The sequence below is a fragment of the Vulpes vulpes genome, chromosome 8 (genome assembly GCF_048418805.1).
Source record: "Vulpes vulpes isolate BD-2025 chromosome 8, VulVul3, whole genome shotgun sequence".
Classification (NCBI taxonomy): domain Eukaryota; kingdom Metazoa; phylum Chordata; class Mammalia; order Carnivora; family Canidae; genus Vulpes; species Vulpes vulpes.
This window is the reverse complement of record NC_132787.1, coordinates 111,704,210-111,718,671: the sequence shown is the minus strand read 5'-3', so window position 1 is coordinate 111,718,671 and position 14,462 is coordinate 111,704,210. Positions and strand designations below refer to the sequence as shown.

Genomic DNA, 14,462 nt, shown 5'->3' with positions numbered 1-14,462 from the left:
TCCCGGGCGTGGCACGGGGACGGCCCCAACTGGTGCACCGTGTGCCTGAGATCCACTGAGTGCTCTGTGTCCTCAGGACGCGTGACCCAAGCACGTGGATATTAAACCATCACGTCGTGGCCCAAAGATCCTAGTTGCATCTGTCAAGTGTGCACGGCCACAGCCACAAAGAAACCGAGTTAGACAGCCAGTCGCAGTGGAGGTCTTAGCTTCAGGCCGACCACGGGGCCTCCGGACGCTAGAACCTCGGGGGAAAATCAAGACAGTGGCTCACCATTTAAAAAGCATTTATTTAGGGACAGGAGGCCAGGCCGCCGTAAGCGGACTCTCCTACTAGAAACGAGCGCACAACCTCACGCAGAAGAAAAGTTCGCGGCGTCTCGTTTAACGCCGAGGGGCCGAGTTCCTCACCGAGTCTCTGCTATCGCTCTACGTGCACGTGACGTTTGCAGAAATAAAGATCATTTTTAAGGATCCCTGTTCCGGTTTACCTACAACTAGAGGGATTACTTAATACCTTCGTTAAGCTGATTGCTCCTCCTACTAAGAGATGCCCGAATCCACGTACCCACGCCCCCGCCCTCAGGCTCTCAAAGTAAAACACGCGGTCACCGCATCCACAGCCAGTCACGCGTTTAGCGATGCCCGAAAATGAGCCGAAAGGACTGTGACCATAGGAATTGGAGAATGTTGACTATTACATGGCACATGTGATAAAATTAGTACAGAGCATTTAAAGACGTGTAAGTTAACCATCCACAGGGAGGAAAAAAATCTTTTACAGGTTGGATAAAAGTTTATAGGGCAAAGAGCAGCATTTTAAATCCTATTAAACATTGCTTAACTGGATAGTAAACCCCGTCAGTGGTGAAATTAGTGTTTTATGATTCTCAAAGAAGAAAATAATAGGAACTTTAATCCATGGTAACGTAGTTGGCTGGAAAAATGCCAGTTTGACCTCGCAGCTTCCCTTCCCACCAATCAAAGTGTGAATCCGTTTTTGATAGGACTGTGATTCTGTCTCCAGCTTGAAACTTCAAATCCCCCGGCTGTTGTCCTTCAAAAGAGTATAGTGCCGTCACTTCTATGGGCTGACTCAAATTGCCTAAAAAAAAAAAAAAAGTATTTAAATTATTTGCATTTTTAATGGGAAAACCTGGGAAAGGTGTGTAGGTAAGAAAAAAATGGAAAAATGGAATAACCCAGAAGATAACACTACAAGTAAACCCTTGACAACACAAGTGTGAGGTGCACTTATATATGGATTTTTTTTATGAACTGTAAATGTATCTTCTCTTTATTTTCTTAATAACCCTTGCTTTTATCTGGCATAGTGTATTGTAAGAATACAGCATATAGTACATGTAACATAAAATAGGTGTTAATTTACTGTTTATGGTTTTGCCATGGCTTCTGGTCTATGGCAGGCCATCGGCACTTAAGTTTTGGGGGAGTCAAAAGTCATATGTGGACTTTCAGCTGCACCGGGTTTGGTGGCCCTACGCCCCCCGCCCCACGCCATTCGGAGGTCAGCCGTATTCACATCTTCCCCCATTTAATAGAAGGGTCATTATGGCTCCACGAACAGTAGCTGTTAGAGAAAAACGCATTTATATTCATGATTATATCATAAAAGACTTAATTGAAAAACCACGCTCCAGGATAGGGCTAGAGACTGCCGTGCTCGGTAAAATCAGTCGGTCAGAGGAAAACAAATACCGTATGATCTCACTCATATGTGGAATTTAAGAAACAAAACGAATGTCCAAAGGAAGAAAAAAAAAAGAGAGAGAGAGAGGGAGAGAGACAAACCAAGAAACAGACTGAGACTCCGAACTCCAGAGAGCCCACCGACGGTCACCGGGGGGCGGGCGGCGGGACGGGAATTAGTGCACCTGTCACGATGGAAAATAAAATGACGTAAAATGCAAAAAAAAAAAACAAACCCACACACACAAAAAAAAAACCCAGAAGCCATGCTCTGTAGCTTTGAGGGTCCAGCTCAGATGCACTTTGCTGGCTCATCAGCAGACAGGTTTCCCACGGGCGTCGTGGCTGTTTTCATTTCTGCACTTGCTTTAGATTTTCTTTCAAAATAGAGATCAAACTCAAGTCAGCACAAGCACCACGTCTGCGTCTGCGTAACAAGCGCTTCAACACGATGCGTAGAATGTTCTGTATTGTACTGGGAAAAAAAATCCCTTGAGAATTAAGGAGTTACTATGAGTAAAGCACAGTATGATAACTGTGTAATATAAGAAATATAAGGACACGCACTCCCGTGGTCTCAGCCACGTGGAGTTCTGTGTTTCTGTTCCACATATTTTGTGCACGTATCAGGCAGCGAGATGCTTTTTAAGTGCATCTTACTGCGGATACACTGAAAATATAAATAACCTGATTCTAAAAAAAAAAAAAAAAAAGTTACTTATCTGAAACCTGGCCTGTCAGTAAGACATAAAAAGTCAGGACTCTACACGCGGGACCATGATGCTGACCGCAGCTCACACAAGATGCTGCCGTGGCGCTTCAGGTGCCGTGTGGCTTTTTTTTTTTTTTTTGGCTCTTTGAATCTACAGCAACAGCCCCCAAAACAGCTGACGCAACTGCGCCACAGGTATTACCAGCACAACTATTTTTTTCTATCATGCAGACGTGTTCTGCATATTTTTATATATTTTATGCTCTATTTACTTTCAGTCTATCGATTATAAGGAAGAAGGTTAAACGTATATCGCAGAAGAGCATGGTTGGGTATCGAGTGGAGGAGCCCCTTGAGCCGGGGGGCGACCGCCGACACACACGAGCGCTCGGGCGGTCGTCCTCAGGGCTCCGTGTCGTCAGCTCAGAGGAACGTAGGTGATGTCACAGAAGAAGTCATCCTGAACATCATTTTCTCATCAATAATTGCATTGATCACCTCCACTCACGAAGCTCCACCTCCATGAACCAGACTTAATTCACAAGAGCCCTCGAGCGGCTGCTCCTCTCACCTGGGCCCTGGACGCACCGGAAAATAAGAAGCAAGCAAAGAAGGTGAACACGGGGACGGCCTGGAGTCACAGCCATCTCCACGCGGCACCTGTGTGCCTCGGCTGCACAGAGGATGGCGACAGTGGCGACAGGCGGTGGCGCTCAGCGCAGTGACAGCAGCCGCGGCCACGAGGTCAGGCACGCACTCGCCTGTCCACCCGCGGTTGGGGCGTGCGTGGGGAGCGGAGGTCTGAACGGCGGAGGCCTGCCCGACCCAGGCCCACGGCCTGCAGCGAACACACGAGCCCCACATTGCTGTCACCGGCTGCACAGGAGGCCTGGGCGCTTTGCGTGTCAGGCAGCGTCTCAGGAGAAGCAGCTGTGTCCCTGCGTCACCGGGGTCCCCAGACTCCGCAGACGGTGAGACCCGGGGGCCTGGGCCATCACTGCCGGCGGAGCCGGTTCTTGCCGTCGGGGATACAGTTGGCGATGAACAGCTGGAGGCAGGATACCACGCACTGAGTGAGAGACGGAGGGGCTCCCAGGCGGGCCCAGTGCTCCCCGCTGGGGGCTGCCCGGCGCCCCGGGAGTCGCAGTTCCAGGCACCAGGGGTGCGGAGCAGCGGGGCCATCGGGGTGCTGCCGGGGAGGAGGCTGGTATTCGGCGTCTCAGCCGAGCAGAGGCGGGGCGGGGGTCCTCGCAGGAGGGGAGACGGTGGGGAGAGGGCCACGCGGGTGCCGGGTCGGGAGAACAAGAGGCCGGGGCCAGCAGGTGCTCGGGCACAGCCGCTCCACGCCGCGCCTACGGTCAGTGTTTGCTTCCATCAAGCAGGCCTGAGGTTCTTCTTCACTAGGGTTAGGGATATTTCCCGTAGGGAAAAGTTTAACGCCCACAAAATAGCTTATTAGGAAAGACAAGGTGAGCCCTTTTTCTCCCTGGGAAGGCCGTCCGTCCTTCCAGAAAGGGGGCACCCCGGGGCGCAGAGAGAGCTGCCGGGACTCCAATGCCTGCCATCAAGACGCCTCCTTCCTCGGCCGGGTATGCCCGCGAGTTCTTGGGTTTAAACCCACGAGGCTCTTTGAAGCCATTAGCCGTCCTCCTCGTCACGGTCCCGGAATTCAAATGCACGTGCTCGGTCTCCCGCAGATCAGGACCCCGATGAGAAGGAGCCGCAGCGACTGGCAGCCGCCCAGGGGCTCCTCGTCGGCGAGGCGGGGTTCCCAGGATGTCACCACGGCGCGCCCCGGGCGGCAGACGCGGTCCAGGGAAGGGTCTCCGCCTTCGCCAGGTCGGGTTCAAGGCAAGCGGAAGCACGAGACCACGCCTTCGGTTTCCTTACACGTTTAATGCAGGCGTGAGCTGCACGGCTGACTTAACTCTGACCCCCGCCCCCCGGGCCAGGGTGGCCTGTCACCACCAGGGGCCCTGCAGGAGGGTGGGGGCCGCTGGTGAGGGAGGCACACGAGGCCGCTAGGTGAGGCCAGCAGACAAGCGGCCCTGAGAGGTGATGTCTGGCAGCTGGAGCGGGTGCCCCCGACACCGGGGCACGGAGTCCGAGCGTCCACGCAGCACAGGCTGGCTCCTGCAGTGGACGTGCCCAGGCTGCCGCCGAGAACTACGGGGTGGATAGGAGGCGATGGTGGGGATGGACATAGGAGGGCACAGGCTGTTACAGAAACGTCCAGTTAACCAGGCTGTGCACTTGCAAGGCTGTCTTGCTAAGAGGCCCAAGTTCCATGGAGCTGGAGCTTCCAAAGGCGGCCGAACCAAAGCACACGCAGTCTGGGGAATCGCTGCTTTGCCACCAGCCCGTGCAGAAGCGCAGCCAGTCACGGGTGTGGGACAAGCCGAGAGCAAGCCCACGGGGCCCGGCCGTCCCCGCGAGGTGCGTGTGAGCTGGGGCTCAGGCCTGTCGCAGCCGGGGCGACAGAGAGGCCCTGGGGAGACCTCACCCCGTTTCACAGCTGCTTTTTAAAAGTCTGATAGCTCAAAGTCAGTTTTATTTTAAAAATAGGCTTCAAATTTTCCTTTTCAGTTTTTTCTTCCGAATGCCTTATATTTGGAGAAAGGACTAAAATAAATAAGTATTGTAGTACCCACACTTTGTGCTACTCAGCTCATCCTACCCTCAAACGTTAAAACAAAACTGACGGGCCGGCCGGCCGCGGGCAGTAACTCCGTCGCAGGTTGCAGGCTGGTGGCCGCAGTCCTGAGTGCAGGTCCCAGCCCGTTCCCGAGCCCACCCGGGGGTGGCTCCTGTGGCTTTGCACTGTCCCCGCACCTCTCGGGGGTGTCATCACGCTCACGGGGCTGCAGGCCACGGGCGCGCTGCAGAGGGCCCGAGGGACACGGTCACAGTCCCTGCGGTCGCCTCACCACAGCCCCAGCGTCCCGGCCCCCAGGATCCCCCCAAGCGACTCTGCTCCGTTCCCCTGAAATTTAAGGTCCCGTTAACGGCAGGCCGCCGGAGCTGTTGCCTCATTCCAGCCGAGTCCTTAGAAGCCCCCCGCGTGACATCGCGGGCCGCACACAGGCCTTCACCGGCCCTGCCTCTGCGGGACACGCATCCAAGGGTCAAATTTTGACAGTGTCCGAATCTGGCTGTAAATCACGTCTACAGGGGCAGGTTTGTCCCCAGACACCCGAGTCTTCTCACTGCCCCGGGGGCCACAGGGCCCCCCACCCTGCAGGCCGCACCCGGGCGGGCATAGGCCCTGTGCACCTGCCAGGGAGCACGGCCAGGGGAGGGGCCCAATGGGGAAGCCCGGCTGCGAGCGGAGGAAGCCAGCGCCCTGGGCCACCAGGAAACGTTGACTTCTGCTTAAGGACCTTGGCTTGAGAGACATTTTTGAAGCACTTTATAAGTTTTAAGAAGAAGCAGATACTTTGTTAAACCTTGACATTGTGTTTCCATGAAACGGGTAATTCTGCTGCAGGTTCTGTGACCCCGGTGACAAAAGACGATGGGAAAACATAAATGGGCTATTTACAGCGGGTTAACCTTCGCCCTCATTTTGTGTCCTGTTTACATTTCTAAATAATTGCTTAATTCTTCCAAGGAACATTTTCTGAGGAATATTGAATTAAGATAGGTCGGGGGACTATTTTCATCACAACAAACCCTAATACGTTTTATGAAGCAGTTCCCAATTAATGGCAAAATATCTGAACATGAAAAATAAAAAATTCCTTAAAAAAATATTCATGGGACTAAAAGCCAGAAAAAATATGATGATGACGACGTTGTAATCCACAATAAGCAGAACAAGTCATTCTATCGTGACAAGATCTTAAAAGATCACGCGGTTGGGTCCTCAGATGAGGCCCCGGGGGTCAGCGGCGCCCGTCCCAGGCTGGGGGCTCCTCAGCAGGAGCTGTGCCTCTTGAGCTCCCCATCGCTCTCCTTATCTCAGATTAAAAGCAAGTAAGGGAGCAAAGCATAGCATTTTTTTAAATGAAGCTACTTCTCAAAACAACGTGCATCTCCTACAAATCAGAGCGGGTCTGGACACCTTCCCAGAGGGTTTGACAACCTGCCATCCTAATCAGAAAGTTCGTGACTGTGAGATGGATGTGAATCATTTTTAACATAGATGTTTTACCTACCGACTCTCTCCTGATAGCTGGAAAGTTCAGGGTAGAGCTTGTATTTGTTTCTGTCACCTGCAAAATAGAAAAAAAAAAGAAGGGGGGCATTTAGAAGACTTATTAGCGTATATAGTATATAAAATAGCCAAGAATGCCGAATCTTGCCCTTGTGAAGATTTTTTGAATCACTAAGATTGACAGAAATATCAGTATTTTATCACACTTCAAATCAAGAGGAATGCCTGAATAAACCCAGAGAGAACACCGAGCACAAAGCAGCGGGCAAATATCTGATATTGATGGATCAGAAACCACAAGTCGCAGCCTTGGAATTATACATTCTCGGATAACACACATACATCTTTTTCTGGAAGTGATCATAAAATGCCTGAATTTTTATAAAATTTGTAGCCCCCAAGACAGTGATTTTCAAACATCTTTGCTTAACCCTTAAAATAATTTTTAAACAGCATGTATTCACTTGTATATTTTCGATTTAACACCTAAAATTGTTCAATATAGTGCTAAAAGTTGTAAAGGGCCTACTTTGCAGCATATTTCAATTTCAATTATTTAAATAATTATCTCTCTCTTTGGGGTAATGGAATCAAAATGTCATAGTATAAAATTGAATCATTATTTTTTTAGGAGATTTTATTTATTTATTCATGAGAGACACACAGAGAGAGGCAGAGACACAGGAGGAGGGAGAAGCAGGCTTCATGCACCGGGAGCCCGATGTGGGACTCGATCCCGGGTCTCCAGGATCACTACCTGAGCCAAAGGCAGGTGCCAAACCACTGAGCCCCCCAGGGATCCCCTAGCTGCGTGATTTTTAAAGTAAGTCATATACAATGACAATATTAACGACGACTGTTAGGACGTGACAGTTCCGTTGTCCCCCTTTAGTTCTGTTGGGCAAAGAAACCGAAATCCGGGACCTCTGAAGCTGGCGGCCTCCACTTGGGGGGTCGGGGGGCTCACTAGCAGCGGCCGTCTGGATCAGGCTGGGCCTGTTCTCGCGTTCACGGCCGGACTCGGGACCATCGGGGTCTCCTGCCCAGACGTGAGAGAAGGCGGGGGGGCCGGGGGCCCGCGGGGCGGCAGAGCAGGAGCTTGGCAGGGCCCCGGGACAGAGGCCCACCCACCAGACGGCTGCTGCCAGAAGCTGAGGGCGCGGGGACGGAGAGAACAACGTGGCAGGATGGGGAGGACGGTATCACTATGCCGAAAGAATGCTTTAAAAAAAAAAACTGACTAGAAATAAGAGATTTGGGGTCGTGGTCAGATCTAGGACAAAAGACATGCCGAGCAGGACTTTCGCAACGTAAAGATAAGCAGTCTGCAGTGGAGATGGGAGGAACCTCCCGTTCACCTGCGCAAACCGAAATTATAAGGTACGTGGGAATGCACGCAACAAAAAAGGCGCAGACACTCTGAACCCCCGCAAGTGGAAAGCATAAAATGGACAGATCACCACAGAAATGCCGAATTAGCAGATGTATGTGTGCAACGTTGTTGTAAGAAATATCCCAAATCAGAGGCAGGTAAGTGTGTGACAGCAGGTGGCGGGTGACAGCAGGTGGCGGCAGGTGGCAGGTGGCAGCAGGTGGTGGGTGGCAGCAGGTGGCAGCAGGTGGCAGCAGGTGGTGGGTGACATCAGGTGGTGGGTGAGAGCAGGTGGCAGCAGACAGCAGGTGGCGGGTGGCAGCAGGTGGCAGGGTGCAGGCCGCAGCCGCTCCCTGCAGCTCGCTCTCGCTCTCGGCCCGTTCCTGTGGCTGCCGCGGCCCAAGCTGCCGGTCCTGTCACCCCTGTCAGCCTGACGCCCCGCGCCCGCCAAGGCCCTCACCTCCCTCCGGCTCCCCACGCAGGCGTCTCCTGTCACATCATGACAAGAAGGTGAGGAAGCACAGGAAGAGATCTCAGGAGACAGAGTGACCAGGTTCACGCTGCGCGTGCTGCGGGGCCGTCAGGGCTGTTCACTCTATGACGCGCTGTCGTCCGTGTGTGAGCCCCGCTTGTAGGTGAGACCTTATCACAGGTGAGTGGGTGTCGGGGAGCACAAGTAACGCGGCTCAGTCCACCCAGTGGGACGAGGGAGGACCCGTGCATGGCAGCCACGGCCCACGGGCACGTGACACGTGCAGGGCAGAGGTCAGTCCCTCCCCACCTGCTTGTGTTCTCTCTCCCTCCCTGCGTTTGGCGTGACCCCAGGGTCTCAGGATCGAGTCCCCCAGGGAGCCCGCGTCTCCCTCGGCCTGTGTCTCTGCGTCTCTCTGTCTCTCGTGAATAAATACAATCCTTTTAAAAAGTAAATAAAACCACCTTATGAAATCCTGAGCGCCCAAGAATACGTAGTAAATAGTAACATCCAGAATATAAGTCTGTGGGTACACAAGAGAGAGGCTTGTCTTGTTCCCCGTTTCAAATCCGCAGGATAACAGCCTTTGGGAGAAACGACAAATAGAAGAAACCAAAAGACTTTAAAGATAAAATCTCTCTAATTGGAGAAAGCGTCTCCTGAATGAGACAGAAGCTTTTCCAAACCACAGCAGTGAGGATTTGGAAGGGGCTGAGCGCTTATTTGTCTGTCCCACACCCGTCAGTGCTTCTATTTGACACTAAAGCTTAACAACGTAGCTTGATTTCTCAATAGCAATATTTAATAATTGCTTCATCATAATTGTATTTGAATTGCAACAAAAGCATTTACCTTGGGAGTCAGAGTTCAGTGGGACTTGCGCAGGTGACGGCTGTGGTCTCGACAGTGGTTTCGGGGGTAACTCTTTAGCCTGAGAGGGACACAAAAATGCACATAATTTTAACATACTTCTTTGCCGCGGAGCACATAAGGCTTTGTTCTTCCGACGGGCGTACCTGGCGCATTTGGTCCTATGCACCTGCTAACAAAACACCCCAACGAGCACCTGCCCTGCGCGCGCCGCACTGGGTGCTAACCGAGGCACCTGCAGGGGCGGCCACCGCCCAGCTCGGCGTGCGGGGTTCCGTGTTGTACCGGGGGCCCCCCAACTCCAAAGGGGGTCACGGGCCCAGCGCACGGCGCCCGGTGCTCCCAGGCCCCGTAGGGACCTGAGCCGTGGGCAACAGGCCGTGTTCCTCCCCGAGGTCGGTACACACGACGCGTCCCGGTTACAGGACGCGTTCACAAGACCTGCAGGTAAACGGAACCGTGAGGGGCCCTGGCCGGTTGTCAGGAGCCCGACTCCGAGGCAGGATATGGGAGAGAAGCAGCGCCCGTGCCCCGAGGGAACGTGGAGAGCCCTGCGTACAGCCGCCTTCCTCTGCTCCCTGGCCGCTCTCCTTGCGTTGATTCGTTGTCCCTCGTTTTCATACTTCTCGGTAAAGGAATCGAGAATTTCATAAAGATCTTCGGCTTGCGCGGGCCGCGGTACTTCTCCGAATAAAATGTCGTAAGCCCGGATATCTTGACAATAAAATCTAGTAAGAAATATCAGATTAGGAGCATTCATAGACGCGAATCTTTTCTAGAGTTAAAAGTAGGACTCACACCTGTACGTAGGCATTTACGCGCATCTGGTACCTCATATTTACTATTTTTTCAAACATTAATTACAAGCCCTAACCTGAGTTAAACCCTAAATTCACTCCCGAGCTCATCTCTAGAGTCAATCACCAAAAAATAGTTTGATATGCAGATCCTTCCTCCGATAATATAAAAAGCAAACGCACACACACACATACAAGCACATAATGCGAATATACCGAGAAGTGCATATATTTGTACAGGTTTTTATTTTTTAAAAATGGTGCTTTGTAATATCTAATAACAAATATGGCTTTGTAGTTTCTTTGAAATGTTTGTTTTACAAATACATATAATTACATGTTATATGTATTGCTGAGTTACCGTAATACCGAATTACATACAAAGATTGGCCTTACATACCTCCAAGCCCTGCAGCGCGTTAGGAAGTATATTTGTTTCAGTTTATCCAGGATTCAGGGGAACGGCCGTGAGAAAGTCTCCCAAAGGCCCAGAATCAGAAGTTTTTAAAAGAATTCTTCATTTAAGTTTCTCATACTAATAAAAGCAGAAGTAAAAGCCTCTCTCCTGGCTTTAGGAGCCCAGAGCCGCAAACCTGCTCGTACCTGCCCTGGGCCTCCCGTGCTCTCCTTCTGCACCGACCTAGAAGTTCCCCTCCCCTCCTTCCCAGTCACAGCCGCCTGAGTCCCCTGGGGAGAATCGAGATCTGCCTCCGTTTTAGGGAGGAAAGACAAAGGCCGAGTGCAGTGACAGGCCCGTCTCACAATAGGATCAGTCTGACCTGCAAGGGTTTTACAGATGTTTGAAAAATACACTTCACATGACACGGCCAACTAATGGAATATTATAGCCATTAACTTACACTGAAGATTCTTTTAATTTTTTTTATGATTTTTTTCTAAATATTTTATTGATTCATGAGAGACATACAGAGAGAGGCAGAGACACAGGCCGAGGGAGAAGCAGGCTCCATGCAGGGAGCCTGATGCAGGACTCGATCCCAGGACCCCGGGGTCACGCCCTGAGCTGGAGGCAGACGCTCAACCCCTGAGCCCCCAGAGGTCCCTACACTGAAGATTCCTATAATGCCAAGTGGAAAAAAAGGGTTTACAATGGGATCCAGTACAGTTACAATCACACGTGGCAAAACAAGGGGAATTACATTTAGGAAAACACCATAAGGCAACAAAGCAAAATGTGAATCGTGTTCTTCTTAAAGGGGTAGAATGGTTTTTTTTCTTGTAATTTTTTGTGTTTTCTGGATTTTCTCTAAGTACATATTACTTTATATTGAATCTTTAAGAAATATATGGTTAGAGTCAAATGCTGTGTTTAAAAAGAATATAGGGGCAGCCCGGGTGGCTCAGCGGTTTAGTGCCGCCTTCAGCCCAGGGCGTGACCCTGCGGTCCCGGGATCGAGTCCCGCGTCGCGCTCCCCGCAGGGAGCCTGCTTCTCCCTCTGCCTGTGTCTCTGCCTCTCTCTCTCTCTATGAATAAATGAATAAAATCTTCCAAAAAAATAAATAAAAAGAATATATAAGTCTACTCTGCAAACTGTGGACAACTATATGGGTCTATGAAGTATTATTTTCCTCGTCACACGTTCCTGAAATCAATTAAAACTATTTGGCTCGCACTTACTTTCGATTAGTTTCTTTCCTTTCAATCAAGCAGCTGCCTTCTAAAGATATGCCAGCAAACAGTCCTCTGGACTTGCAGTATGTGAAGACGGCAGCAGGGCTCCTTAGGGCCACGTTTCCTTCTAAATTCCTGCAAAACACACGGTCTTGCATCACAGGACCACCAGGGGATGGACGCCAAAGGCGGTATCTGCGCTGCCCCGCGCTTCTCACTCGAAGAGGGGCTTGCTCTGTACTTCCACACTGAGTATTGTCATGGAATTTAGAAACCTTTTTAGATGACTATGCTCTGGGTTTTCCTCACGTCTACGTGGCTCAAACGACCCGAAAATAGTTGTTCCTTAACAGAGAGCTAAAAGGCACGCTACGTACGGCAACCATCGCTCCAGTGAACCCTTCTACTTCGGGTTTTCACAATTTAGTTTGAAGAAGATCTTTTTTCTTTCTCAGGCAATGCTGCCCTTTCTTTATCAGTTAATTAAATTTGACTTGACTCCTTCAGAGCGTAAAGGTCAATTTTATGTTCGATTCCAGTAGATACGATGACCTGCATTTCTGAAATGTTTAGTTTCTTTTCTCGTGTTCTAGTTTCAGATTTTCTCACTTTATCACACCGGCTTTCTGATTTCTAAACAACCTCAGGCCCTCAGCTTATATAAATCCTTAATCGGTTTCATTGCAACTCAAGCTTCCTCCCCATGCAAAGCTGTGTACACTTTTTAAACCATCACTATCCAACAGCTGTTCGGAAAGTACCGCACGGTGCTCACCTTCCCAGGGGCCCAACTGCCACAGTAAAGTTCCCTCCAAGCGTCAGGTTACCGCCTTTTGCGAAAGCTTCAACTGCTCTGTCGTAATTCAGAATTATTACCAAATCTGATACCTGAAAATGAAGAGAACCATTTATTTACAATTAATTACGTGTAAATATCCTTTAAAGTACATGCTGATTAAAACTCAAATATATACCATACGACATAGCAAGAGTTTCAGTGTAGACAGTGAGAGAAGATGAAGGAAGAATCATTTGTATTTTGAGCTGAGGATGCAAGTAATGGCGATTTCCACAGGGCAGCACAGCAGACCCGGCCGAGCACTCACCAAGGACCACGCATACACCGTGGGACTCCGTGTAAACCCTGTGGGGCTCCGTGCATACCCTGTGGGGCTCCATGCATATCCCAAACCCTGTGGGGCCCCGTGCAAACCCCGTGGGACTCTGTGCAAACCCCATAGGGCCCTGTGCATACCCTGTGAGGCCCCCTGCATACCCTGTGGGGCTCTGTGCATACCCCAAACCCAATGGGGCCCCGTGCAAACCCTGTGGGGCTCCATGCATACCCTGTGGAGCTCCGTGCATATCCTAAACCCCATGGGGCTCCGTGCATACCCCGTGGGGCTCTGTGTAAACCCCGTGGGGCTCCGTGCATACCCTGTGGGGCTCCATGCATACCCCAAACCCTGTGGGGCTCCGTGCAAACCCCCAGTCTTCTCGACATGGTAGTGATGGGGGCCTGGCGAGCTTTGGGGGACTGTCCCAGGGACAGCTAGAGCAGGTCCAGTGTACGTAGGTCAGAAAGAGTAAAAGTACTCCCTTCAACCACACTTGGCGAGAGAGAGAGCCCAGCCTGAAACCTCCCCGCCGGGAGCCAGGGCGCAGGACCCGGGGTCTTCAGTGGCATCTCCACAGTGATCCCCGGCAGGGCCGAGCTCCTACCACGACTAAAGTGCATGCTGTCCTTTTTCTTTCGGGCTAAAGTGCAAAATATTGGAAGGAAGCTAGCTGACCATCAGTTAATGCCTTCTACTGAGTTAATTCTCTATGTGAAAGCAAAGTGGGGACGCGGTGATGATGCTCAAGACGCACCTGCACAGACAGGTGTGCTCGAGAGCCCAGAAGCACAGACGGCCCTCGGGGATGGAGGGACGGGCCCGAGCTTCGGGGCAGCTGCGCCTGAGAGCTGGTGACCCGGGCTCCTCTGCCGGCTTCCCCACCTGCTGCCCTTCCCCACGCGACAGCTGCAGGCCCGGCCCCTCTCGGCCCTGTTGAGGATGGAGACCCGCAGACCCAGAAAAGGAAAGGTGTGCAGATCGATGCTAAGAATCTGGGCTAAAAATCGAACTCTCTGGGTGTGAATCCCACTTCTGCCTCCTGCAGGTTGTGTGAGCTCGGACACACGGCCTCGTGGGGGGCGGGAGGGGACCTCGCTCGCAAGTCCCGTACTCTGCTTGCATGTGGACACGGGCACAGACCTTCACGTAAGCTGGTTTAAGACATCAATTGAAATCATTCGTAATTGATTTTATTTTGGCATTTTTTTTTAAGATTTTATTTATTTATTCATGAGAGATGCAGAGAGAGAGGCAGAGACACAGGCAGAGGGAGAAGCAGGCTCCCTGCAGGGAGCCCGACGCGGGACTCGATCCCGGGACCCCGGGGTCATGGCCTGGGCCAAAGGCAGACGCTCCACTGCAGAGCCCCCAGGGGGTCCCTCCATTTTATATACGGACAATTTCTGAGGATTGTGGTGTCAAATGATCCAGAATTACTTAGCATTTTATGACAAGTAATTTTGCCAATGATTGTGTGAGCTGGCTTTATATACAGTTTTAGGTAATGTGTGTAAGATCGCTCTGCGTAATGCTTGGTAGAGACACAGGCGGAAAGTGCAGATCTCCAGCCATGACCATGGGGAGGCCTCGCCGAGTGTCCCCTTCTCCTTGGTACATCTTAG

General features: G+C 51.3%; 1 protein-coding gene across 2 annotated transcripts in view; it reads right to left on the bottom strand.

Moving 5' to 3' along the window:
* Window positions 1–270: 270 nt before the first annotated feature.
* SH3YL1 (SH3 and SYLF domain containing 1) overlaps window positions 271–14,462 on the bottom strand; it is a 36,079-nt gene continuing 21,887 nt past the window's right edge. For both annotated transcript variants that reach the window (XM_072767870.1, XM_026009198.2), the window contains exons 5-10: window positions 12,498–12,610; window positions 11,729–11,857; window positions 9,852–10,020; window positions 9,275–9,353; window positions 6,580–6,636; window positions 271–1,105 (exon numbers count right to left, since the gene is read on the bottom strand). In XM_072767870.1, coding sequence (XP_072623971.1) covers window positions 915–1,105; window positions 6,580–6,636; window positions 9,275–9,353; window positions 9,852–10,020; window positions 11,729–11,857; window positions 12,498–12,610 — 738 coding nt within the window. In that variant the 3' untranslated portion in view covers window positions 271–914. The remainder of the gene's footprint in view (window positions 1,106–6,579; window positions 6,637–9,274; window positions 9,354–9,851; window positions 10,021–11,728; window positions 11,858–12,497; window positions 12,611–14,462) is intronic.